The sequence below is a fragment of the Plecotus auritus genome (assembly GCF_963455305.1).
Source record: "Plecotus auritus genome assembly, chromosome: X".
Lineage (NCBI taxonomy): Eukaryota > Metazoa > Chordata > Mammalia > Chiroptera > Vespertilionidae > Plecotus > Plecotus auritus.
This window is the reverse complement of record NC_137784.1, coordinates 41,119,404-41,146,496: the sequence shown is the minus strand read 5'-3', so window position 1 is coordinate 41,146,496 and position 27,093 is coordinate 41,119,404. Positions and strand designations below refer to the sequence as shown.

Genomic DNA, 27,093 nt, shown 5'->3' with positions numbered 1-27,093 from the left:
TATACCCCTAAATTCTATCCACTGGACTCTAGATTACAAACTCTTGTTTTTATTTTTATTTTTTAATAATAATTTTATTTTTCAATTACAGTAAACATACAATAATATTAGTTTCAGGTATACAACATAGTTATTAAACATTTACATAACTTACTAAGTGATCACCCTGGTAAGTCTAGTACCCATCTGACAACATACACAATTATTACAATATTATTGGCTATATTTCCTATGATGTATTTACATACCTGTGACAGTTTTTATAACTGGCAATTTCTAGATCTTAATCCCTAAACCTTTTTCATGAATCTCCCCAACCAACTACCATCTGGCGACCATCAGTTTGTTCACTGAATATATCAGTCCATTTCTGTTTTGTTCACTTGTTTAGTTTTTTTTTAAGATTCCACATAAGTAAAATCATATGGTATCCATCCTTCTCTGTCCAACTTCTTTTACTTAGCATAATACCCTCTAGGTCCATCCATGCTATCACAAATGGCAAGATTTCATTTTTTTATTGCTAAGTAATTTCCTATGGTAGGTATGTATGAATGTGTGTGTGTAAATATCTTCTTTCTCAGTTCATCTATTGATTCCACACCTATGTTGTTTCCATATCATGGCTATTGTAAACAATGCTGCAATGAATACAGGGGTGCATGTATCTTTTCAAATTAGTAATTTTGTTTTCTTAAAAGAAATACCAGAAAGTGGAATTGCTGGGTCATATGGTAGTTGTATTTTTAAATTTTGAGGACCCTGCATACTGTTTTCCATAGTTTCTGTACCAATTAACAATGCCACTGCCTGGCCAGCATGGCTCAGTGGTTGAGTGTCTAACTATGAACTAGGAGGTCACAGTCAGGGTACATGCGGTTGGCGGGCTTGATCACCAGAGTGGGGTGTGCAGAAGGCAGCCAATCAATGATTTTTTTCTTATCATTGATGTTTGTATCTCTCTCTCCCTCTCTCTTCCTCTCTAAATCAATAAAATATATATTTTATAAAAACAATGCCACCAAAAGTGCACAAGTGTTCCCTTTTCTCCATATCCTTACAGCACTTGCTGTTTGTTGACTTTTTGATAAGATATATTTTTACAGGTCTGAGGGGATAACTGGTTTTTATTTGCATTTCTCTGATGCTTAGTTTTCTTATCTTTTCATATGTCTGCTGGCAACTAAATTGCCTCTTAGGAGAAATGTCTATCCATGTCCTCTGCCCTTTTTATTTTTTTAATCCTCACCAGAGGATTTTTTTCCATTGATTCTTAGAGAAAGTGGAAGTGAGGGGAAGAAACAGACAGAAACATCGATGTGAGACACATCAATTGGTTGCATCCCACATGATCCCCAATCAAGGCCAGGGATCAAGGCCGCAACCAAGGTGCATGCCCTTGACCGGAATCGAACTCAGGATCTTTCAGTCAGCAGGCCAACACTTAATCCACTGAGCCAAACTGGCTAGGGCTCCTCTGCCTATTTTTAAATAGAACTCTTTGTTTTTTAAGTTGAGATGCATGAGTTCTTTATATATTTTGAATATTAAGACCTTCTCCCAATATATCAATGGTAAATCTCTTTTCCCATTCACTAGGCTGTCTCTGCGTTTTGCTGATAGCTTCCTTCTCCCTGTAGAAGCTTTTTAGTTTGATGTAGAGCCATTTGTTTGTTTTTGCTTTTGTTGACCTTCCCCAAGGAGACATACAGAAAAAAAATACTGATTGCTAAGACAAACTTCAGAGAACTCTGCCTATGTTTTCTTCTAGGAGTTTTATGGGTTCGGGTGTTACATTTAAGACTTTAATTAACTTTGACTTTATTTTTGTATATGGTATAATTTGCCCAGTTTCATTTTTTGGCATGGATCTGGTCCAGTTTTCCCAACTATGCTTTTACAGAGACTATCATTTCCCCATTGTATAATCTCTCATTTGTCATACATCAATTCGCCAAGGAAAACACACAGAAATCTCTCACATGTCTGCACACTAACAGCCAATAATCAGAAAGAGATATTAAGTAAAGGATGTCATATGCAATTGTATCAAAAAGAATAAACTTGGAATAAATTTATTCAGTGAGGTGAAAAACATATACGCTGAAAACTCTAAGACATTGAAAAAATAAAGAGGACACAAAGAAAGGGAAGGAAATACAGTGTTCATGTATTGGAAACATCAATATTAAAATGTACATAACACCCAAAGCAATCTAATGACTCAATGCAATCACTACCTAATTCCAATGATATTGTTTCCAGAACTAGAAGAAAATATAAAATTTACATGAAATCACAAGACCCCTAACAGAAAGCAATCATTTATTTAAAAATTTAAAAAAATATTTTAACTCAGTTTACTGGGATGACATTGACTTTTTAAAATTTTTACTGTTGAAAGTATCACACATGTCTCCTTTTTCTCCGCATTGACCCCCTCCAGCCCGCTCCTGACCCTGCCCCAGGAATTCATTATACTGTACTAGTAGTCTGTGTCCATGGCTTATGCATATATTCATTCCAATTCTTAAGTTAATCTCTTCTGACCCACCCCATCTTCCCTCTTAGATTCCATGGTGTGTTCTATGCTCCTATGTCTCTGGATTTATTCAACAGTTTATTTTGTTCATTAGATTCCACATACAAGTGCAATCATGTGACACTTGTCTTTCTCTGGCTTATTTCAATTAGCATACTACTCCACAGGTCCCTCCATGCTGTCTCAAAAGGTAAGAGGTCCTTCTTTTTTACTGCTGCATAGTACTCCATGGAGTAAATGTATACCTTTTTTTATCCATTCATCTGCTAATGGGCACTTGGACTGATTCTAGATTTTAGTTATTGTAAATTGCCCTGCTATGAACATAGGGATACATACTAGGTGTACCAGTTAATAATGCAGACTTTTTTCAATAGATAAACTTACACATATGTTGATATACACTGAGTGGCCAGATTATGATGATCTCTGAATGCATAATAATCTGGCCACTCAGTATATATATATATATATATATATATATATATATATATATATATATATATTAGAGGCCCAGTGCATGAATTCGTGCATGGGTGGGGTCCGGCCAGCCTGGCCAGGGGGAGGGGACATGGCGGTTGGCCGGCCTGCATGCTGGTCGAGGGGACAATTGGCATATTAGCCTTTTATTATACAGGATATACACTGAGTGGCCACATTATTATGCGTTCAGAGATCATAATAATCTGGACACTCGGTGTATATGTGATTTGATATGTATGCTATTTTGTTGTACTGACAACAAGCTTCAAAACTTCATATGTCAAATTTGCTGAAGGTGGTAACATCGTATGTATTTTTATGCTTAAAAATGTCAAACTTTGTGCCAAAGAAAGCATTTGCGGGAAGTTTTAAATCATTACTTTATTTTGAAGAAAAGTGCTGCTGAATACTTTGGGAAGCTTATGGTGAACATGCTCCATGTCAAGATACTTGTGAACGCTGGTTTAAATGCTTTAAAAGTGATGATTTTGATGTGAAAGACAAAGAACATCCAGGTCAACCGAAAAAGTTTGAAGACCAACCATCACAAGCATTATTAGATGATGTGTGTCAAACTCAAAAACAACTTGCAGAAAGATTAAATATTGCTCAACAAACAATTTCTGATCATTTGCAAGCAATGGGAAAGACTATAAAGGAAGGAAAATGGGTGCCACATCAACTGAACAAAAGACAAATAGAAAACTGAAAATTCATCAGTAAAATGTTGCTTCAACGGCACAAAAGAAAGTCTGTTTTGCATCGAATTGTGACTGGCGATGAAAAGTGGATTTATTTTGAGAATCCCAAATGCACAAAGTCATGGGTTGATCCAGGTGAACCATCAACATTGACTGCAAGGCCAAATCGCTTCGGAAAGAAGACTCTGTGTTTGGTGGGATCAGGAAGGTGTGGTGTATTATGAGCTTCTAAAACCAGGTGAAACCACTAATACTGATCGCTACCAACAACAAGTAATCAATTTGAACCACACTTTGATCGTGAAATGACCAGAATATTCCAGAAGACTCGGCAAAGTAATTTTGCTTCGTGATAATGCACCATCACACACTTCAAAACCAGTTAAAGACATGTTAAAAGCTCTTGCCTGGGAAGTATTAACCCACCCGCTGTATTCACCAGACATTGCTCCTTCAGATTATCCCTTGTTCCGATCAATGGCACACGCACTTTCTGAGCAGCACTTTAAAAGGTACAAAGAAGTGGAAAATTGGGTCTCTGACTGGTTTGCCTCAAAACAAGAAAAGTTCTATTGGGACGGTATCCACAAATTACCTGAAATATGGGTGAAATGTGTAGCTAGCGATGGACATTACGTTGAATAAAGCACTTTTTATGTTTCTCTTGAAATTATCGTGTTTTCTTTGATTACAAAATCTGCCATTATTAACCAGTACACCTAGTATATTCTATCTGATAGGTAGGTATTTGGGGATTTCTAGGATATATTTCTAGAAGTGGGATCACTGGGTCAAATGGCAGTTCCATATTTGATTTTTTTAAGAACTTTCATATTGTTTTTCATAATGGCTGCACCAGTCTGCACTCCCACCAGCAGTGTACTAGGGTTCCCTTTTCTCCATATCCTCACCAGCACTTGTCATTTGTAGATTTCTTAATGGTAGCCATTCTAAAAGATGTGAGGTAATAACCAATTGTCATTTTTATTTGCATTTCTCTGACTTTGAACATTTTTTTCATATGTCTCTCGTCCACCTGTATGACCACTTTGCCCATTTAGGTACTTTGCCCATTTTTCAATTGGATTGTCTTTCTCTTATTAAGTTGTATGAGATTCTTATATATTTTGGATATTAACACTTTATCAGATGTATCACTGCCAAATATGCTCTCCCATACAATGGGCTTTTTATTATGTTGAGATCTGATTACTCTATTCCCATTTTGCAGAGTTTTAATCAAAAAGGGGTGCTGGATCTTGTTTAATGCTTTTTCTGCATCTTTTGATATGATCATGTGCTTTTTGTCTTTCAATCTGTTTATGTGATGTATCATGTTTATTGATTTGTGAATATTGTATGAACCTTTCAGTGCTGGAATAATTCCCACTCAATCATGGTGTATGACCGTTGTAATATATTGCTGGATCCAATTTACTAATATTTTGTTGAGGATTTTAGCATCTATGTCCATCAAGGATATTGATCTATAATTCTCTTTCTTTGTAGTGTCTTTACCTGGTTTTGGAATTAGGATAATGCTGGCCTCATAAAAAGAGCTTGGAAGTGTTCCTTGCTCTTGGGTTTTTAGGAAAGGTTTTAGGATAGGTATTAGTTCTTCTTTGAATGTTTGGTAATACTCCCCTGGAGAAGCCATCCAGACCACAGCTTTTGTTTGCTGGGTTGTTGTTTTTCTAATAACTGCTTCAATTTCAGTTGTTATTGGCCTATTCAGGTTTTCTGATTATTTTTTATTTTTAGAAGATTGTATTTTTCTACAAATTTGTCCATCTTACCCATGTTGTCCAACTTGTTAACATAGAGTTTGTTCATAGTATTTTCTTACAGTCCTTTGTATTTCTTTGGGGTCAGTTGTTACTTCACCAATTTCACTTCTGATTTTACTGATTTGGGTCCTCTCCCATCTTGTTTATCTTTTCAAAGAACCAGCTCTTGGTTTCATTGATTTTTTTGCATTGTTTTTTTAGTCTCTATGTCATTTATTTCCACTGTAATGTTTACTATTTACTTCCTTTTACTTACTTGGGGCTTTTCTTGTTATTCTATTTCTATTACTTTACATTGTAGAGTTAGATAGTTTATTATTAACTTTTCTTATTTTCTGAGGCAGGCCTGTAGTGTTATGACCTTCCCTCTCAGGAATGCTTTTGCTGTGTCCAAGAGATTGTGGGTTGTTGTCATTATTTCTTCAAATAGGTTTTTAATATCTTGCTCTCTCTCTTCTTCTGGCACCCCCATAATGCAAATATTGGTACACTTGAAGTTGTCACAGAGGCTCCTTACACTGTCTTCATATTTTTGGGTTCTTTTTCCTTTTTACTCTTCTGGCTGGGTGTTTTTTGCTTCCTCATATTTTAAATGGTTGATTTGATTCCCAAAATCCTCTACTCTACTGTTCAATCCCTGTATATTAGTCTTTGTCAGTCAGTGTTTGCTTAACTTCTGACTGGTCCTTTTCAATATTTTTTTGGCATTCTTACTAAGATCCTTGAAAGTCTCACTCAGTCCTTGGAGGTCACAAGAAGATTCTTGAGTAACCTTATAACTGTAGTTTTGAATTCTATATCCAGTAGTTTGCTTTCTTCCATTTCTTTCATTTGTGACATGTTTCTTCGTCTCCTCATTTTGGCTACATCCCTGTGTTTGTTTATATGTATTGGGTAGAGCTGCTATGTCTCCTTGAGTTGGTAGACTGGCCTTGTGTAGTAGCTGTCCTATAGAACCCAGTGGCTTAGCCTCCCCAGTCACCTGAGCTGGGCACTCTAGGTGTGCCCCTTTGTGGGCTCTGTGCACAGTCTTGTTGTAGTTGAAACTTGAATGGTGTTGGTGCCCCTAGGAGGAATTAACCTCCAGGCCAATTCGCTGTGGGGACCAGCTGCCACTACTGTGGGAGCGCTGCTGTGCAGGACACCTCTATGGAGCAGGACTTGCTTCAGTGGGGCTTTGGACCTCACGGAGTCTGCGCTGTGAGTATGTAGCTTATGATGTGTAGAGTTGTAATTTCATATGATATGACACTGACCATTGGGTGCACCGGCTCTTGGGTCTCCAGGGAGCTACAGAGAGATCTGCAGATTTGTCCTGTATGTATTCAATTTGAAAGTGCCCAGGTGAGGCCACACTGTGAATAAGGCAGGCTGGTGCTGGTGGTGCCAGGTCTTGGGCCTTTTATTGATAGGTTTGGGGCTCCCTGACCTCGCTGTAGCTTGTTTGAGAGAGTTTAGCAAGATCTGAAGTCTGAGCAATGACAGGCCATCCATATGCAGAAGCCGCTGCACATAGATTAGATGGAGCTACAAATTGGATGGGGCGGGGTCTCAGGGAATCACCAGAGAGGAGCAAACAGAAATGGCTGTCAGTCATCCCTGACACAGGTGAGGTCCCAGCATAGGAACAATGACGCCTGTGAGCACATTTGACTGGGAGATAGCCACCGCCGAGTTCCTGCCCCAGTGCCAGGAATTCCAGTTCCTCTTCGTATGTGTCTGTGTTCCCCAGAGCCTCACCCTGGCACTGGAGATCAGAAGAAGGACCTTGTAAGTTCAGTTTGTATGCCAGGCCTTTAAGAGGATCAGCTCGGTCTCCAGCAGCCTCCATGTCACTGAGCCCCAATCCCCGGTGGTTTTTACAGCCCATAGTTACAGGGTCTACTTTTCCCAGCTCTGGGAGCCTGGACTGGGGGGGTCTAATGTGAGGCTGGGACCCCTTGCTCCTCTCGGGGGGCTACACAGAGACAGTCTCTTTACCAATTAAAAAAATGGTACACTTGGGTTTCAATCCAGCCCGTTTCGTAGCTCTGCCCCTCCTAACAGTTTCAATGTGCTTTCTTATTTACTTCTCTAGTTGTAGGACTTCCATTCAGCCAGCTTTCAGGCCATTATGGATGATGGATGTTCTGTATTTTAGTTGTAATTTTGATGTGGTTGTGGCAGGCAGCGAGTACAAGCAGTTACCTATGCCACTATCTTTGTTCTCTGCCTGATATCATTTCAAAATTCTTGAACTTTTAGATACTTGTTTTGTTTCCTAACATGTGGACACAGTCTATCTTTGAGTATAACCCATATGTATTTGATAAGAATGTATATTCTGCATCCTTGGGGTGCAATGTTCTGTAAATGTCAATTAAATCCATCTGATCCAGTGTGTCATTTAGTTAGAGTCACTGTTTCCTTGTTTATTTTTCGTCTGGAAGATCTATGCAATAAAATCAGTGGTGTTAAAGTCTCCTAATATGACTGTATTGCTGTAGATCTCTCCCTTAAAGTCCTCCAGAATTTGTACTACATATTTTGGTGCTCCTATATTGGGTGCATATATGTTTACCAGGGTTATATCTTAGATCTATCCCTTTAGTATTATGTAGTGTGACCTTTACTGTCTCTTGTTATGGCCTTCATTTTGATGTCTCCTTTGTCAGATATGAGTATTGCTACCACAGATTTCTATTTCCATTTGATGGGAAAATTTTTTTCCATCCCTTCACGTTCATCCTGTGTGAGTGTTTTGTTCTGAGGTGGGTCTCTTGTAGACATCCTATATTTGGGTCATATTTTTGTATCCATTCAGCTACCCTATGTCTCTTGATTGGAGCATTTAATCCATATACATTTAAGGTTGTTTCTGATAGGTACTTATTGCCATTTTAATTCTTTATGCCTATGTTTATCTCTACATATTTCTTACTATTATTATAGCAGTACTTGTAGTTTTCTTGTCTGGGAAGCTCTTTAGTTCACAATCTATTTTGAATGACAGCCTTGCTGGTTAAAGTTTGTTTTCATATCCTTGGTTTCATTACCTTGAATACTTCATGCCATTCCCTTCTCGCTGTAGAGTTTCTGATGAAACATGAGATAACAGACTTTTGGGAGCTCCTTTGCAGAAAACAAATTGTTTTTTTCTTGTTCCCTTTCAGATTCTCTGTCTCTAATTTTTGGCATTATATTTATGACATGTCTGGGTGTGGGCCTGTTTGGGTTCTTCTTGCTTGGTACAATCTGTGCCTCATGAACTTGTATGACTTTTTCCTTCACCGGGTTAGGGAAGTTATTTTGCCATTATTACTTCAAACAGATTCTCTATCCCTTCCTCACTTTCTTCCCCTTCTAGTACTCCTATGATGTGCATATTGTTACGTTTCATGTTGTGCAACAGTTCCCTTAACCTGTCCTGCTTTTTAATTGTTTTTTATTTTCAGTTTCTCTGATTTTTTTCTACCCTCTCTTCTAATTCACTGATTCGACCCTTGGCTTCCCCTAATCTCCTATGTATTCCTTCCAATGTATTCTTTATTACAGCTATATCATTCTTCATTTCTGACAGGTCATTTTTCATCATTTCTATATAATTTCTCATGCTGTTGAGCATCCGTATAATCATTATTCTAAACTCTATATCTGATTGATTTCTTATCTCCATTATATTTATCTCTTCTTCTGGAGAATTATCTTATTCTTTCATGTGTGGCTTGTTTTTGTCTCCCCATTTTGGCCACCTGTTTGGGTTTATGTCTATATATTAGGTAGATCTGCTATGACTCCCAGTATCTGGTGCAGGACAGTGTCAGACGCTGTTTTTGACTGACCCTGAGTACCGTTTGAAGCTATCAGCAATTCACAGCTTTTGGTTCCCTCTGTTGGTGCTGATGCCTTCAGAAAGGACCAAGGTATTTACACAGGTGTGCTTTTCCTAGCCCCGGGCAAAGAAGATCCAGCAAAGATGCAAAGCCTCCAGAGATCCACCTCTGCCTGCAGGCTGGTTGTTATTCTTATTCTTTTTTTCTTTTTCTTTTTCTTTTTTAAATAAATCTTTATTCAGATTATTACAATTGTTTCTCCTTTTTCCCCCCATAGCTCCCCTCCACCCGGTTCCCACCCCACCTTCTGCCCTTAGCTCCCCCCCCCCACTGTCCTCATCCATAGGTGTATGATTTTTGTCCAGTCTCTTCCTGAACCCCCATACCCCTTTCCCCCTGAGAATTATCAGTCCACTCCCTTTCTATGCCCCTGATTCTATTATATTCACCAGATTATTCTTTTCCTCAGGTTTTTAATTTACTTGATTTTTAGGTTCACTTGTTGATAGATATGTATTTGTTGTTCATAATTTTTCTCTTTACTTTTTTCTTCTTCCTCTTCTTTAAGAATACCTTTCAGCATTTCATATAATACTGGTTAGGTGGTGATGAACTCCTTTAGCTTTTTCTTCTCTGTGAAGCTCTTTATCTGACCTTCCATTCTGAATGATAGCTTTGCTGGGTAGAGTAATCTTGGTTGTAGGTTCTTGCTATTCATCACATTGAAAATTTCTTGCCACTCCCGTCTGGCCTGCATAGTTTCTGTTGAGAAATCAGCTGACAGTCGTATGGGTGCTCCCTTGTAGGTAATTAACTGTTTTTCTCTTGCTGCTTTTAATATTCTCTCTTTGTCTTTTGCTCTTGGCATTTTAATTATGATGTGTCTTGGTGTGGTCCTCTTTGGGTTCCTTTTGTTTGGGGTTCTGTGGGCTTCCTGGACTTGTAAGTCTATTTCTTTCACCAGGTGGGGGAAACTTTCAGTCATTATTTCTTCAAATAGGTTTTCAGTATCTTGCTCTCTCTCTTCTTCTGGCACCCCCATAATTCTGATGTTGGTACGCTTGAAGTTGTACCAGAGTCTTCTTACACTATCTTCAACTTTTTGGATTTTTTTTTTTTTTTTTTTTTTTTTTTTTTTTTTTTTGCTTTTTGCTTTTTCGGTTGAGTGTTTTTTGCTGCTTTGTATTTCAGTTCTTTGACTTGATTCTTGTGTTCCTCTATTCTGTTTCTGGGTCTCTGTATAATATTTTTTATTTCAGTCAGTGTATGTTTAATTTCTAGTTGGTCCTTTTTCATATCTTCGAGGGTCTCGTTATATTTATCAGCCTTTTCTAGGATATTCTTGAAAAGCCTTATAATCGTGGTTTTGAATTCTATATCCAGTCGTTTGTTTTCCTCCATTTCTTTCGTTTATGATCTGTTTCTTTGATGCCGCATTTTCACTGCTTCCCTGAGTTGGTAGGGTAAATTTGTGTGCTAGGTTTCCTATATGGCCCAGTGGTTCGGTCTCCCCAGTTAACCTGAGGTGGACACTCCTGGTACCGCTTTGTGGACTGTGTGTACAGCCTTGTTGTAATGAAGTCTTGATTGTTGTTGGTATCACTGGGAGGAATTGACCTCCAGGCCAGTTGGCTGTAAGGATCAGCTGTGTCTATGCTGGGAGAAGTTCGGTGCTGGAGACAGCCTTATAGGATTAGACTTGCCAAACTGCAATAGCCTCTGTGCTCAGCTTGGATGGGGTGGAGTCTCAGGGCGGAGCAGAGAGTCTTGGCTTCCCGTCAGCCTTGCCCTTGCGTGCACTCGTAGACCTCTGCCTTCCCCAGCTCCCGAGTCTCCGCCCGAGAGTCCAGACTCCCCCCACAAGAGCGTGGGTCCCCAGGGGCTCGCCTGGAACTGGGGTTCAGTGCAGTCAGAACTGGGGCCCAGTGCAGTCAGGAGCCTCCGACTCCCTTCCACTAGGGAAAGCCTGTGGCAACCTCCGCTTCCTTTGTGCGCACTGGCACATGCGCATCTTCAGACCTCTGCCTTCCCGGCTCCTGAGTCTCCGCCCGAGAGTCGAGACTCCCCCCACAAGAGTGTGGGTCCCCAGGGGCTCGCCTGGAACTGGGGTTCAGTGCAGTAAGAACTGGGGCTCAGTGCAGTCAGGAGCCTCTGACTCCCTTCCACTAGGGAAAGCCTGTGGCAACCTCCGCTTCCTTTGTGCGCACTGGCACGTGTGCATCTTCAGACCTCTGCCTTCCCCGGCTCCTGAGTCTCCGCCCGAGAGTCCAGATTCCCCCCACAAGAGTGTGGGTCCCCAGGGGCTCACCTGGAACTGGGGTTCAGTGCAGTCAGAACTGAGTTTCAGTGCGGTCGGGGGCCCAGTGCAGTCAGGAGCCTCTGACTCCCTTTCGCCAGAGAAAGTCAGCCAGGCTCTCAGCCGCCCTTCCTCTCTGCGCGCACAAAGCCCCTTTGCCGTACCTCCAATTCTCTGTGAGCTTTTCTCTTTCCTTCTAGTTGTAGAATTTTCACTCAGCCAGCTTTCCTGTGGTTCTGGATGGTGTCCGTTCTGTCTTTTAGTTGTAGTTTTGAAATTGTTGTGCGAGGCAGCAGTTTAGGTGCTTACCTATGCTGCCATCTTGGTTTCTCTGTTATTCTTATTCTTAAATTGTCTCAGGCTATAGACCACAGCAAGGCATAGACTCCACTGGGTGGGGTGAGAGGTTTTCCAAAAGAGTGGGGCAATTGCTTCCTTCACCCCTCCCCCCCACCTGGATGGCTGTGAAAGATATTCTCTGTAGTATGGGGGAATGACTTAGCATAGGAAACCTGTCAACTGACTTCCAAGCTCTTAAGCCCAAAGCCGGGTCCCCCTGCCCTGACCCCCAATGATGGAGTGTCCTCACACAGCTCTATTCCACTCTGCCCTCCCTCTGCTGGAGCCCAAGGTGATTGGCTACACATGAAATTTTGTGTTTTGGCCCTTTAAGAAGGTGCCTGCATTTCCAGCTGTCTCTCCCTGGCAGACAGTAACCCCGCTGCTTTTCACAGCCAGAAGTTATGTGGGCACCTTTTTCAGTCCTGGTGCTCTGGGATGGGGAGCACTGCTTGGGGTTTAGACCCCAACGTTCTCAGTGAGAAACCTCCACACCTGAGATATCCCTCCAGAACTTTAGCTGCTGCCTGTGGGAGCCCAGCCAGCCCTCTTTTACATCTGCATTTCCTACCAGTCTCTATGCAGTCTCCACTTTCCATCCTTGGTTATCAGGTTTCTCTCCAGATAGTCTTCAGTGGATTATACAGGATAATTTTTCTGTGTTTTAGTTGTAATTCCAGTTTGGTCCTTGGGTAGTGTCAGTGTAACTTCTACTTACTCCGCCACAATTTGGGGATGACATTGATTAATAAAATTATATAGGCTTCAAGTGTATAAATCTATAATACATCATCTGTATATTTCATTCTATTTAGCACCCGAAGTCAAATCTCCTTACATCACCATATATTTGACCCCTTTATAACTTCTCCCTCACCCCCCTTTCTCTCTGGTAACCACCATACTGTTATCTGTGTCTATGAGTTTTTATTTGTCTTGCTTGTTCATTTATTGTTTTCAGTTTTACATCCCATGAGTGAAATTATAGTCTCATGATCCATCTATATTGCCACAGATGGTAGTATTTCAACTTTTCTTATGGCACATAGTATTCCATAGTGTATATGTATCACACATTCTCAATTCAATCTTATATTGAAGAACACTTTACTTGTTTCCACATCTTGGCCAGCATGGATAATGCTGCAATGAACACATAGGTACATATATCTTTATGAATAAATGTGTTGAATTTTTGGGGGTGTATATCCAGAAGAGGAGTGACTTTGTCATGTGGTAACCAAATACTGTTTTCCCTAGTGGCTATATCAGTTTACATTCCCACCAGAAGTGAATGAGGATTCCTTTGTCTCCATACAATCTCCAACATTTTATATTACTTGTCTTGTTGATAATGGCCATTCTTACAGGTGTTAGGTCATATCTCATTGTAGTTTTGATTTGCATTTCCCTTACAGCAAGCGAAGTTGAGCATCTTTCCACATATCTGTTGGAATTTGTATGTCTTCTTGAAAGAAGTGTCTATTCAGGTTCTCAGCCCATTTTCAATTGAAATGTTCAGGATGTTTTCGATCCAGCCAGTGTCACTCAGTTGGTTGAGGGTTGACCCATGCACCAAGAAGTTGCCAGTTCAATTTCCAGCTAGGGCACAAGCCCAGGTTATTGGCTTGATCCCCAGTAGGGGGCAGGCAAGTGGCAGCCAATTAATGTTTTTCTCTCATCAATGTTTCTATCTCTCTCACCCTTCTCCCTCTCCCTTCCTCCCTATCTAAGAATCAATTAAAAACATATTTTAAAAAATAATATCATCTCAATAGATGCTAAAAAAACACGACATCATACAACATCCACTTATAATTAAAACACTCAATAAAATGGGTATAGAAGAAAAGTACCTCATCATAATAAAACCACATATGACAAATCCTTAGCCAATATCATATTCAATGGTGAAACACTCAAAACCTTTCTTCTAAGATCAGGAAAAAGACACAAATGTCTACTCCCACTACTCTTATTCAACAGGCAAGAGAAAGAAAAAAATCAGCATCCAAGTTGGGAATAAAGAAGTAAAACTGTCCCTTTGTGAAGACAATGTAATTCTTTATATAGAAAATTCTAAAGACACCAAAAAACTATTAGAAAGAATAAGTACAGTAAAATTGAGGATAGAAAATCAATGTTCAAAAATCTACTGCAGAGAAGTTCCAAGACAGCCACAGACAAGCTAGGAGCTGCGGCCACTTACACCCAACCCCAAACCAGATGTACAGCTACATTACAGAACAATCAACCTAAAAAAACAACTGAAGACTAGCTGACCTGAAATATTTTAACCAAGGAGCACAGAAGAAGCTACATAGAGACTGATAAGAAGTGCAAAGAAGAATAAAGGGAGAAACACCTCACATAGTTACGGTGGCATATGAGAAGCTGGAGGAAGACCATAGGTGCAGAACTCCTGCTCCCTAGGAGCCTGAGGTCTCAACCCCACAGGGGGATCCCCAGCTCAAAACAACTGAGATGGAAAGAGGATGCATGGCATCTAGCAGTGGGAGTCAGTGGAAATTTGGTCTGCCTAGAAGACTTGAACTGCACCCTCCCAGAGAAAGAGCACTCCTAAAGTTACAGTACCAGCCTGGGGAGCTCACTCTGGACTGTGACTGCTGGAGAGTCCATGCTGCTGTAATAGGATCTTTGAGAGAGTTCTGCGGGCTATACCAGCAGTGATTTCTAGCGAGGCCCTTAGCAGAGACATAGACAGTGACTAAACTGTGGCTTGGGAAAAAGGAACAATCTCCCCAACCTCCACTGCACAGTGGGCAACCCTATATCCACCTATTGAGCTGTTCATTCACTCAACCTGTCCCTTCCTGGTGGGTTTGATGGCACAGGGGAGCTGCACAGGGCTGCAAAAATTGACCCTGTACTGCTGGGTTTGGCAGCATGGCCCAGCCGAACTTTTAGCCCCATCCTGCTGGGTTCACAGCCCAAGCAGGGCAGACAATTTCAGCCCTGCATTGGTGAGACCAGCCACATGGGAAAATGGAAGTGCCACACAAGGCTGACTTTCTGTCCATCCTCCTTGGTTTGGCAGTGTGTGTGTGTGGGGGGGGGGGCAGGGAGCCGTACACAACTGGGATTTTCAGACTGTGTCTCATGGGAAGGCTTCTGTCTGGGAACCAGATGGGCAACTACTGGACAGCGGAGCTGTATTGTGGGGAGGCAAATCCAGGCTCGCTTGTGAGTTCAGCCCATGCTACACGAGGAAGGAGAAGTGCCTATGCCCATCCTACAGGTTGTGGAAACCATGCCCAAAGGGAGACTGTTTGGATCAGCCCTGCAAAGTCCCAGATAGGCCCAAACGGGTGAAGTTCCATGAAGGGAAGGTAGAGCGCCTCAGAGTAGGGACATTCAAAGTGTGAGTCCCTTGGGGGGCGCTATTGTCTGGGACTGGAATAAAGTGCTTAGCCCCCTCTTGTGAGCTGGGCCAACATCATCCTCAAGTGAAAAGTCTTTTTATCTATCCCCTAAGCCCAGAGAAGCTGAGGCTGCTCCTGCAGAGGGAACAGCTGGTTGTACCCAATCTGAACTTGTAAATGAGCCCCTCCAGGTGGAAATATACTTGGAGGCTCGAGCAGAAACTAAGAGGTTAAGCTTTGAAATGGTGGTGCTTTCTCCTCATTGAGTGCCTCATTGCATGATCCCCCAAGTATGGAACCCATTAGGCCATTCTTGGTGAGACTGGGCTCATCCTGCAATCTCTCTTTGGAAGGCTCTGGAGGAAAACCAAATGGCCTCAGCAAGTGGCAGAGTAGCCCACAGCTGGAGGCTAATGTCAGAGAGCCTCAGTCTTTTTACAGAACTGCCCCTAGCTCTAAGATAGAATGGCCACTCAAATGCACACTCAGGTCCAGTAGATATAGACACAAAAAATGAACACCATGGTAGCCACAAACAGGCAGCCCAAGATGGGTTACATGAACCTACTGAAAGCAACCTGTGCCTGAATTACACTTAGTGGACCCAGAACCAACATACACAGTGGTGGGCTTCAGACCACACCAAAGCTCAACCCAACCAACCACACAAGCTGGATACCAAAAGGGGGATTCCAGCAGGCACCAGACCCTGCTTGGAACAACCCAACCTCAGGGGGACAGCCGTGCACAATGTCACATACACAGTGATCAAGGTTTACCCTTATAGTTACCCAGCCTGTAGGGTTAACCGCATTCAAGATGCAACTACAATAGGGGGTGCACATAACCCACAAAAAGCTTTCCTGGAGCACAGAGCACAGATTATCTGGAAGATTGTGCCACTAAGCCCAAAAAGACCGCTCTAGATTAGAAATGCACAGCAATTTTCATGCCATCATCAGGTACAAGCCTCAAAGTCAGCCAGCCACAGGGCTGATCCCACCCATGAATGGGGCAAAAGCAATCAAGACCCAATTACAACAGGAGAGCCCAAATAACCACACAAGAAACATTCCTAAAGCACCCATCTCAGGAAATCAAGGAGAGTGCACCACTGGATCCCACAGGACACCTACTATATAAGAACCTATAACGAAGAATGAGAGCCACAGCAGTTCTATCTAATACATAGAAAAAAAAAAAAAACACAGAAAGCCAAAATGGGGAGACAAAGAAACAGGTCCCATATGAAAGAACCGGAGGAAACTCCAGGAAAAGAGCTAAATAAAATGGAGGCAAGCAATTTATCAGACATGGCATTCAAAGCAATTTATATGGATGCTCAAGGAACTTAGTAAGAAGAACAACAGCATGAAAAATGACTTATAAGCCCTGAAGAAGAACCTGTAGGAATTAAAGACATTAAGAATACAATGGAAGGAATAAAAAGTAGGTTGGATGAGGCAGAGGACTGAATCAGCTATTTGGTAGACAAGGTAGAAATAAAAACACCCAATTAGAGCAGTAAAAAGAAAAAAGAATGTCTCTTTTTTCAACGTCTTGTAGTTTTCCAAGTACAGGTCTTTTACCTCCTTAGTTAAGTTTATTCCTAGGTATCTTAATTTTTTGTTGCAATAGTAAATGGTGTGTTTTTTTTTTTAATTTCTCTTTTTGCAAGTTCATTATTGATGTGTAAAAAAGCCATAGATTTCTGGGTGTTAATTTTGTATCCAGCTTACATTAACGAATTCATTTATTAAATCTAGTCGTTTGTTTGTTTTTTATGGAGACTTTAGGGTTCTCTATGTAAAATATCATGTCATCTGCAAATAATGACAGGAACCCTCGTCATTTACATGGAATAAAAAAAGACCCCGAATAGCCGCCGCAATCCTGAGAAAGAAGAACAATGTTGGCGGGATAACAATATCAGATATCAAGCTATATTACAAAACTACCGTTCTAAAAACTGCCTGGTACTGGCATAAGAACAGACATATGGAGCAATGGAACGGAACAGAAAACCCAGAAAAAAGGAACCCTGTGGAAACTGTGGAAAGCTTCCACAAAAAATTAAAAATGGAACTCCCATTTGACCCAGTAATCCCATTTCTAGGAATATATCCCAAGAATATAGAAACACCAATCAGAAAGGATATATGCACCCCTATGTTCATAGCAGCACAATTTACAATAGCTAAGATTTGGAAACAGCCTAAGTGCCCATCAGCAGATGAATGGATTAAAAACCTGTGGTACATCTACACAATGGAATACTACGCTACTGTAAAAATAGAACTTGCCCTAGCTGGTTTAGCTCGGTGGATAGAGCGTCAGCCTGCGTTCTGAAGGGTCCCGGGTTTGATTCCCACCAAGGGCACATGTCCGGGTTGTGGGCTCAATCCCCAGTAGGGGGCGTACAGTAGGCAGTCAATCAATGATTCCCTCTCATCATTGATGTTTCTCTCTCTCCCTCTCTCTCTCTCTCTTCCCCCCCCCCGAAATCAATAAAAATATATTAAAAAATAAATAAAATTTTAAAAAAGAAAAGAACTCTTACATTCACAACAGCATGGACGGACATAGAGAGCATTATGCTAAGCAAAATAAGCCAGTCGGAGAAAGATAAATATCACATGATCTCATTTATTTGTGTAATATAATGAACATCATAAACTGATGAACAAAAATAGATCCAGAGACATTGAAGCATTGAACAGACTGTCAAACCTCAGAGGGAAGGCAGGGGGGAGGGGTAAGAGATCAACCAAAAGACTTGTATGCATGCATATAAGCATAACCAATGGACACATACAGCAGGGAGGTGAGGGCATGTGCTGGGGAGGGGGGGGCGGGGGAGGTGGGAGCGGCTGAGGAGAGGTCAATGGGGGAAAAAGGAGACATGTAATATTTTAAACAATAAAGAATTTAAATCTAAAAAATAATAAAAATAAATAAAACATTAAAAAGACTGCATTTCTGATATGCACTGAAAATCCTAAATAATAAAAAGGTAATATGCAAATTGGCCATCACACCCTCACAAGATGGCTGCCTTCGACCAGGCTGGCAGGGGGGGTTAGTGAGGGACAACCAAACGACTGAACAAGCAGACTGCGTGGGGCGACCAGGCCGGCGGGGGAGCCATTAGGAGTGACCAGGCCAGCAGGGGGGGTCAGTTGGGGGCAACCAGGTCAGTAGAGGGGGGCAGTAAGAGGTGACCAGGCCAGTGGGGGGAGGGGAGGGCAGTCAGGGGCAACCACGCCAGCATGTGGGGGTGCAGTTAGGGATGACCCGGGTGGCGGGGGAGGGGGGGCAGTGAGAGGCGACTAGGCCAGAGGTGCAGGGGAGGGGGGTAGTTGGGGGCAACCAGGCTGGCAGGGGGGAGCAGTTGGGGGTGACCAGGTTGGCAGGGGGAACAACTGGGGGCGACCAGGCCAGCAAGGGGGGAGACAGTAAGGGGCGATCAGGTAGGCACACAGAGGCAGTGAGGGGTGATCAGACCAGCATGGGGGGGGGCAGTTAGGGGCAACCAGGCAGGCAGGTAAGCGATTAGGAGCCAGCAGTCCAGGATTGTGACAGGGATGTCCGACATCTCCCAAGGGGTCCCAGACTGGAGAGGGTGCAGGCTGGGCTGAGGGAAACCCCACCCCCGTGCACGAATTTCATTCACCAGGCCTCTAGTAAATAAATAAAACAATAAATAAAACTGCATTTCTGATATACAGTGAAAATAAAGATTAAAAAAGAATGAGGATAATTTAAGTGAACTTTGGGACAATATGAAACATAAAAACATCCACATCAAGGTCACAAAAAAAACTAAAGATATTGATAAAACAAGGGGATATAACCCTTGTAAACATAGAAGCCACTAAATATATAAAGAAAATCTTGGTGGACTTTAATGGAGAGATCGATAGCAATACATTCAAAATAGGAGATTTTAACACACCACAATCATCAGTGAATAGATGTTTCACATAAAATATCAACAAGGTAACAGTGACCTTAAATGATACACTAGATAGGACACACTTAATGGATATTTGGAGAATATTTCATCTCAAAGAAGCAGAATATACATTACTCTCAAATGCACATGGAACATTCTCATAGACCACATGTTACGACACAAAATAAGTCTTAACAAATTCAAGAAGATTGAAATCATATCAAGCATATTCTTGGGTCACAATAGCATGAAACTAGAAATTAAATACAACAAACTCAAAATCATTCAAACACATGGAGGCTAAATAGCATGTTATTAAACAACGAATGGATTTCCGTAAGATCTAGGAAGAAAAAAAATTACCTGGAAATAAATGAACATGAACACACAACAAACCAAAATCTATGGGACATAGGGAAAGCAGTCCTGAAAGGGGAGTTCATAGCATGACAGGCCTACCTCAAGAAACAAGAAAAATCCTATATAATAAAAGGCTAATATGCAAATCAACTGAATAGTGGAACACCGGTCGCTATGACGTGCACTGATCACCAGGGGGCAGACACTCAATGCAGGAGCTGCCCCCTGGTGGTCAGTGTGCTCCTATAGGGGGAGTGCCACTCAGCCAGAAGCTGGGCTCAGCTCACGGCTGGCAAGCACAGTGGTGGTGGTAGGAGCCTCTCCTGCCTCTGTGGCAGCGCTAAGGATGTCTGACTGTCAGCTGAGGCCTGCTCCCTGGGGAGAGCGGGCCTAAGCCGGCATTCGGACATCCCCCGAGGGCTCCTGGACTGCTAGAGGGTGCAGGCCGGGCTGAGGGACAACCCCCCATGCATGAATTTCATGCACCAGGCCTCTAGTCTCAAATAAACAATCTAACCCCATACCGAAAAGAACTAGAAAAAGAACAAACAAAGCCCAGAGTAAGTAGATGGAAGGAAATAATAAAGATTAGAGAGGAAATAAATTACATAAAGACTAAAAAACAATACAAAAGATCAATGAAACCAAGACCTGGTTCTTTGAAAAGCTAAACTAGATTGATGAACCATTAGCCAGACTCATCAAAAAACAAAGAAAAAGGAACCAAATAAATAAAATCAGATATGAAATACAAGTAACAACTGATATCACAGACATACAAAGGATTGTAAGAAATTACTATGAATAACTATATGCCAACAAGTTGGACAACCTGGGTGAAATGGACAAATTCCTACAAACATACAATTTTCTAAAACTAAATGAGGAAGAATCAGAAAACCTGAATAGACCAATTGCAACTAATGAAATTGAAGTGGTAATAAAAAAAAAACTCCCAGCAAACAAAAGTCCTGCACCAGATGGCTTCACAGGTGAATTAACACCTATCCTACTCAAACTATTTGTCCACTCTGGATATTTCATACATGTGAAATGATACAACTTATGTCATTTCTGACCAGCTTCTTTAACTTAATGTATGTTTTCTAGGTTGATCCATATTGTAGCATGTATCAGCAATTTGTTCCTTTTGATTGCCAAACAATGTTCTATTACGTGCATATACTACCTTAGTTTATCCATCTTAATGAACATATGGGTTATTTCTAGGTCTTGACTATAATGAATGCTGCTGCTATGAACACTCGTGTACAAATTTTTGTGTGGAAGCATGTTTTCATTACTATTGGGTATATAGCCACAAGTGTAATTACTGGATCATATGATAACTCTATACTTAACTTTTCAAGGAACTGCCAAATTGTGTTCCACATCAGTTATACTATTTGACATTTCAAACCAGCAACACATAGGGTTTCAATATCTCTACACTTATTATTTTCTATTTTTAATATTATAGCCATCCTAGTGAGTAATGAAGCAGTATCCCATCATGGTTTTGATTTACATTTCCCTGATGGCCAGTGAGGTTGAGCATCATTTACAGCAGTGGTTCTCAAGCTGAGAGTACACCAAAATCACCTGCAGGGCATACAAAAATACAGATGCTTGAGCTATACTCCATGTCCACTGAATCAATCTCTCAAGGGTAGCACTTGGACCCATGAATTTTTTAGAGACAAAAGCATGTTATTGCTCTCCATTTATAAGAGTACAATTCAGTGCCACTAATATAATTACAATGTTGTGCAACCATCGCCATTCTCTAATTCTAAGATTTTTCATCATCCTAAATAGAAAGAAAAACTCTGTACCCATTCAAAGTAACTATGTAGACCAGCTGGCATGGCTCAGTGGTTGAGCATCAACCTATGAACCAGGAGGTCATGGTTCGATTCCCGGTCAGGGCACATGCCCGGGTTGCAGGCTCGATCCCCAGTGAGGGGGGTCGGGGGGCACGTGAAGGAGGCAGCTGATCAATGATTCTCATTATTGATGTTTCTCTCTCCCTCTCCCTCTCCCTCTCCCTTCCTCTCTGAAATCAATAAAAAACAAATTTTTTTTAAAAAAGGAAAACAAAATAATTATGCATTCTCTCCTCTCCCAGCCCCTGGTAATCACCAGTCTACCTTCTGTCTCTATAAATCTGACTACTCCAGGTATCTCTAAGTGGAATTATATAGTATTTGTCCTTTTGCATTTAGCATATTTCACTACTAAGCATGATGTCTTCAGGATTCATTCATGCTGTAACCTGTCAGAATTCGCTTACTTTTTAAGACTAAATTATATTCCATTGTGCATATGTACACACACACACACACACCACATCACACTTTGTTCAATTATTTTGGGTATATACCTAGAAGTGGAATTGCTGGATCATATGGTGAATCTATGTTTTACTATGAGGAACTGCCATGCTGCTTTTTACACAGCAGCTGCACCATTTTACATTCCCACCAGCAATGCACCAGGTTCTAATTTCTCCACATCCATTCCAATACTTGATATTTTTCTTTTTCTTATTCTTCTTATAGTAGTCATCCTATCAGGTGTGAAATGTATCTCGTGGTTTTGATTTGCATTTCTCTAATAACTAATGATGTTATATATAGCATCATTTCATGTGCTTCTCAGCCATTTGTATACCTTCTTTAGAAAAATAACTATTGTATATCTTATTTAGAAAAATAACATTTTTTAATTGCGTTGTTTGGGATTTTTGTTGATGAGTTGTAGGAGGCTCTTTATATAGTCTGGATATTAATCCCTTATCCAATACATGATTTGTAAATATCTTGTCCCATTGTCTGAATTGTAGTTTCACATGATCCATACTTGTATGCTTTACAATAGTGTGTAGATTTTAATTTCCTTGAAATTAATTAAAAGTCAGTCTCCTATGACATTAATTCTGCAAATATTACAAATTATCACAACTAAAATTAACATCAAACTATTGCTAGTATTAAAAGCAAAATTTAAGTGAACTTCTTAAAATTAAGTAGAGTCTAAAAAGAGTCAACTAGAAAATCAAAATAATTTTTAGAATATATAACAGAAATGTAAGTGAAACAGGTGGGTGACATTTCAGGAGAAATAATGTAATAATGGTTTGTAGTGAGAATATAACTCATTTGGCCTTTCATGGAAGTTTTCTCAAGAGGGACTATTAACTCAAGTTATTATACTTTAAGAAAATAAAATGTCATATTTAGTATGGGGGAAACCCCAGGCCTTTTCATAACTGAAAGATTCATGGAACCAAATTGTTATTTAACAATCATACTATTCAGAGTTTTGAAGATTTGGCAATTAGTGATTTAAATATTTACTTCTATAAATTAAAATCACAAGAAATCAGGCCACTTAAATTCTTCAATATTGCATTGCTTTCAAAATAGTACATTTTAACATCTATATATAAGCTATTAACATTTTGCTACTGGCTATTAAAGACAACTGATTCTCTAATATTTGAAAACACTGTGGCTAGCACTTTCCCTAAACCAAAATTTTAAATGGAAAAAATATTAAATTAAATGGCCAAATTTAGCACCCTTTATCACTCAGAGATTAGTGAAAGAGAGATCTGAACATCTCCCTTTCTTAAACTACAAGGTAACTCTCTCTTTAGGATGTCTATATTTGGTTACTTGATTATATCTACAACTATTATCATTTAAAACAGTATGGTATAATAAATCTTATAGCTTCTGATTGATATACAAAGGAAAACAAACGTGTGCTTTATTAGAAGTTATTTTCTTCCAAAAGTCAACAAGAAAACTCTGTTTTTAAAATATAGCAAAAAAGCAGTTCTATAAAATACTAACATTCAAATCCTATTTTCCCCAAAGCAGAACAATTCTTATAGACTATCAGCATTATTTTACTCTGTAAAATGCACTGCTGTTACAAACAGAATCACATTAACTATTAATATAATATAAAGTATCATTTTAATATGTGTGCACACCCTTCCACCTTCCATTATTTTTTAATAAATTATTTTATCCACAATGGCTGAAGGGAACCTACTAAACTGTATCCCCTGAATAAATCTGACACATCACTTGGGGTAAGGTATCAGAATAAAGTGACCAATAAAAAATCCCACTCCAGCACAGAGACTAGGTTTTGTTCTGTGAACAGTGACAACCTTGGGCACACAGCCACAGACACACACATACACAAGTTTATTGATGACAAAATGATACCTACTCATGGTATTTTGAAAAGCCCAAAGAAAAGAATAAGGAATAAACCAAAATTTCATCATAATGAAATCACCCAGAAAACAATCTTTGTTAACATTTTGGTATATTTTAGGCATTTGTATGTATTTTTTTTATAACATTGGGATCATAACATATGCTCTGCTTTGTATTTTGCCACTTCCTTTCCTTCAACCTTTGTCTATGTGATAACTAAGAAAAGATTTCATGGATTTTATTTATATGCTTATTAATGTGGTTGAATGTTTTTTAATAATATACTGGAATTATATGTATTTTCTTTTATGAATTTATTCACATTTATAAATTTTCTGAAATAAAAGCTTTATACAAATTAAAGGTATTAGTCATATATGCTGTGTATATTTTTTCAGCTGTTTATTCTAAATTGATTTTATTTTGACAAGTTTAGTGTTTTTTTAATTTATTTTGTACCTTTAGAAAATAATCATACCAATTTTATTCAATTGCAAAATTGAAAAAGAACAACTGACAGTAAAATTAGCAAGACAGAATTCTACAGAAAAGAATGTATTTAAAGGGAAGATAAAAACAATAAAACAATAGTGTTTGTTACCTGTTAAGTGATCTAAGTAGTACTGATAGAGCTTGCACTGAATAGGAGTCATTCTTACAGCTAACACATATTCATGTTTTGGAGGCAAGAACTTTGTTAATGCTGTATAATCTTTCCTCTGTAATTAACAAGAGAAAGAAAATTAGTTAACCTAAATATATGACAGGAATTAACTGCTCTAAGAATTATCACTGCTTGCAACTAAAAGATACACACACACAAATAGATACCAAACATATAAGAAAACATCTTCTGAAACAGATTTACCCACTTAAATCACACAATGATTCCCATATGAGTGAAGTCAATATATTTCATATGACTACAGAATATGATGCACTGGTAAAAAGATACTGTAACACAGGTTTTAAATGTAAGTGGTCATATTACCAAGTGAGCAATTTAGGTTTTCAAATGGTCTCCTCTCTCTCTATATATCTATAATAATAAAAGTGTAATATGCTAATTAGACCGGATGGCTGAACAACCGTCCAGACGACCTTTCGGACGAAGCCAGGGCTGCGAGGGCCAAGCCCCTTGCACAAATTTCGTGCAACGGGCCTCTAGTATATATATAAAAGAAGAGAAAAAAGGAGGGTAGGGGATGTAATAGGTAGTGCTAGCAAAAAGACTTGCTTTAATCATATAGTAAAATTGATGAATCAAAGTCTGATGAACTCTGAGTTGTTTTGTGTAAGATGTGCAAAATGCCAGAGAATAACACATAAAGCAAGGGGCAATCTTTGCCTAATTGAGAAATCAAGCCACATATAAGCATTCTTGAAACCAATTATTGGAATAGGAAAGAAAAAACACTAATATGCAAGATACAGATGACTACCTAATCCAGAAAAAAACAAAACACTATCTAGGTAGTAACATCAACACAGAAAGAGAGTACTTGCTATTATTACCTGTGGCCAACCTGAACAGGATAACTTTGCCTTATATGATGGTAGCATACCATCATATAAGTATACCCAGGCATAAGGATGGCCTGCCTCATTTGTTACATCTATGTGGCTACCATTAGTATCTAGTATTGAAAGAAAAAGTGCAGATCTTGAGATCTATTAACTGCTGGCTCAGTCTCTACAGAGTTACCTATTCATTAATATAGGTTCATTGAAAATGTATATATAAATAATAATACTAGACCATTCAGGTTTTTGTTTGTACTTGACAATAATAAAACTGTTCTTTTAGGATTACATTTAAAATGGCATTTCTTGCAAATCATAAATGCCTTTCCTACAACCCTTTCAAATAATTGAGGTTTAGAATACTATGGATTTAGAATGAGCACAGAAATTTCTTAATCATAATAGCTGTGTTCTTTTTACATAGTCCCTATCTCAAGCATAAAGAATCTAAACATTTACATATTCAAATATGAAGATGTACACTAGGCCAGTGGTCGGCAAACTCATTAGTCGACAGAGCGGCAAACCGCGGCTCGCAAGCTGCATGGGGCTCGCGAGCCGCAGTTTGCCGACCACTGCACTAGGCAAATCAATAGTGGAACTTTTTAAAAAGTCAATGTTGCATACACTTTTAGAGACAATGCAAGGAGGTTTAACTATAAACTATATATTGAAAAAGGGAGGGGGGAACAGAAAATGAAATTTAAATTCAGAAAACATTCTGGGGTTGCAATATAATGAAGTAATAATATTTTATTACTATGGAATGTATTTGTACCTGAACACATCCAGCTAACATCTCATAGAGAATGTGAGCACGTTTTTTCATCACTCTGACATCTACCATGGTAGAATCTGCACACTGACCATTTTGGATTGGATTTATAAATCGATTTCTGAACTCCTTAATGGAGCCAAGCAAATTTTCCTTGATAAAGTTAACCATGCAATGATCTAAAAGAGAAGACATTAGTTTATTAACAACAATAATGGCAAAAAGGTCTCAGAAAAATTTTCAGATAAGATGCTTATATCAAAATATGCATGCCATGGAAGCATTAGAATTAATCTACAAAGAAAGAACACCAAACTGAAGATAGATTAAACATTGGTTATAAGTCTGATCTAGAACTAGATTTCCTAAATCAGAAGAGAAATTCAAATAAAAACCAGCCCTGGCCAGTGTTATTCAATGGTTAGAGTGTTGGTTCATGCACCAAAGAGTTGTGAGTTCAATTTCCAGTCAAGGGCAAGTACCTGGGTTGCAGGTTTGATCCCCAACCCTGTTTGGGATAGGTCAGGAGACAACCAATCAATGTGTCTCCCTCACATCAATGTCGCTCTCTTGCTCTTTCTCCCCCCCGCCACCTACCCCTTCTTTCCCCATTACACAGTCTCTTTTATTATAACTCAGTATTCTTTATAATATATGTGAGTATAAAACAAGTATTCTATTAATTTTAACCAAGATTTTATGATCAACAAGAGTATATTAGGAAAAAACAACAACACATAGAGACCGGCCAGCGTGGCTCAGTGGTCAAGCATCGATCTATGAACCAGGAGGTCACAGTTCGATATCCGGTCAGGATACATGCCCGGGTTGCTGACTCAATCTCTAATGTGGGGCATGCAGGAGGCAGCCAATCAATGATTCTCTCTCATCATTGATG

General features: G+C 39.7%; 1 protein-coding gene across 12 annotated transcripts in view; it reads right to left on the bottom strand.

The window, feature by feature from the left end:
* The window catches only part of ATRX (ATRX chromatin remodeler), a 349,866-nt gene that overhangs the window by 102,693 nt on the left and 220,080 nt on the right, over positions 1-27,093 (bottom strand). For all 12 annotated transcript variants that reach the window (XM_080653251.1, XM_080653256.1, XM_080653261.1 and 9 more), the window contains 2 exons: positions 26,199-26,374; positions 24,498-24,615 (listed from right to left, as the gene is read on the bottom strand). In XM_080653251.1, coding sequence (XP_080509377.1) covers positions 24,498-24,615; positions 26,199-26,374 — 294 coding nt within the window. The remainder of the gene's footprint in view (positions 1-24,497; positions 24,616-26,198; positions 26,375-27,093) is intronic.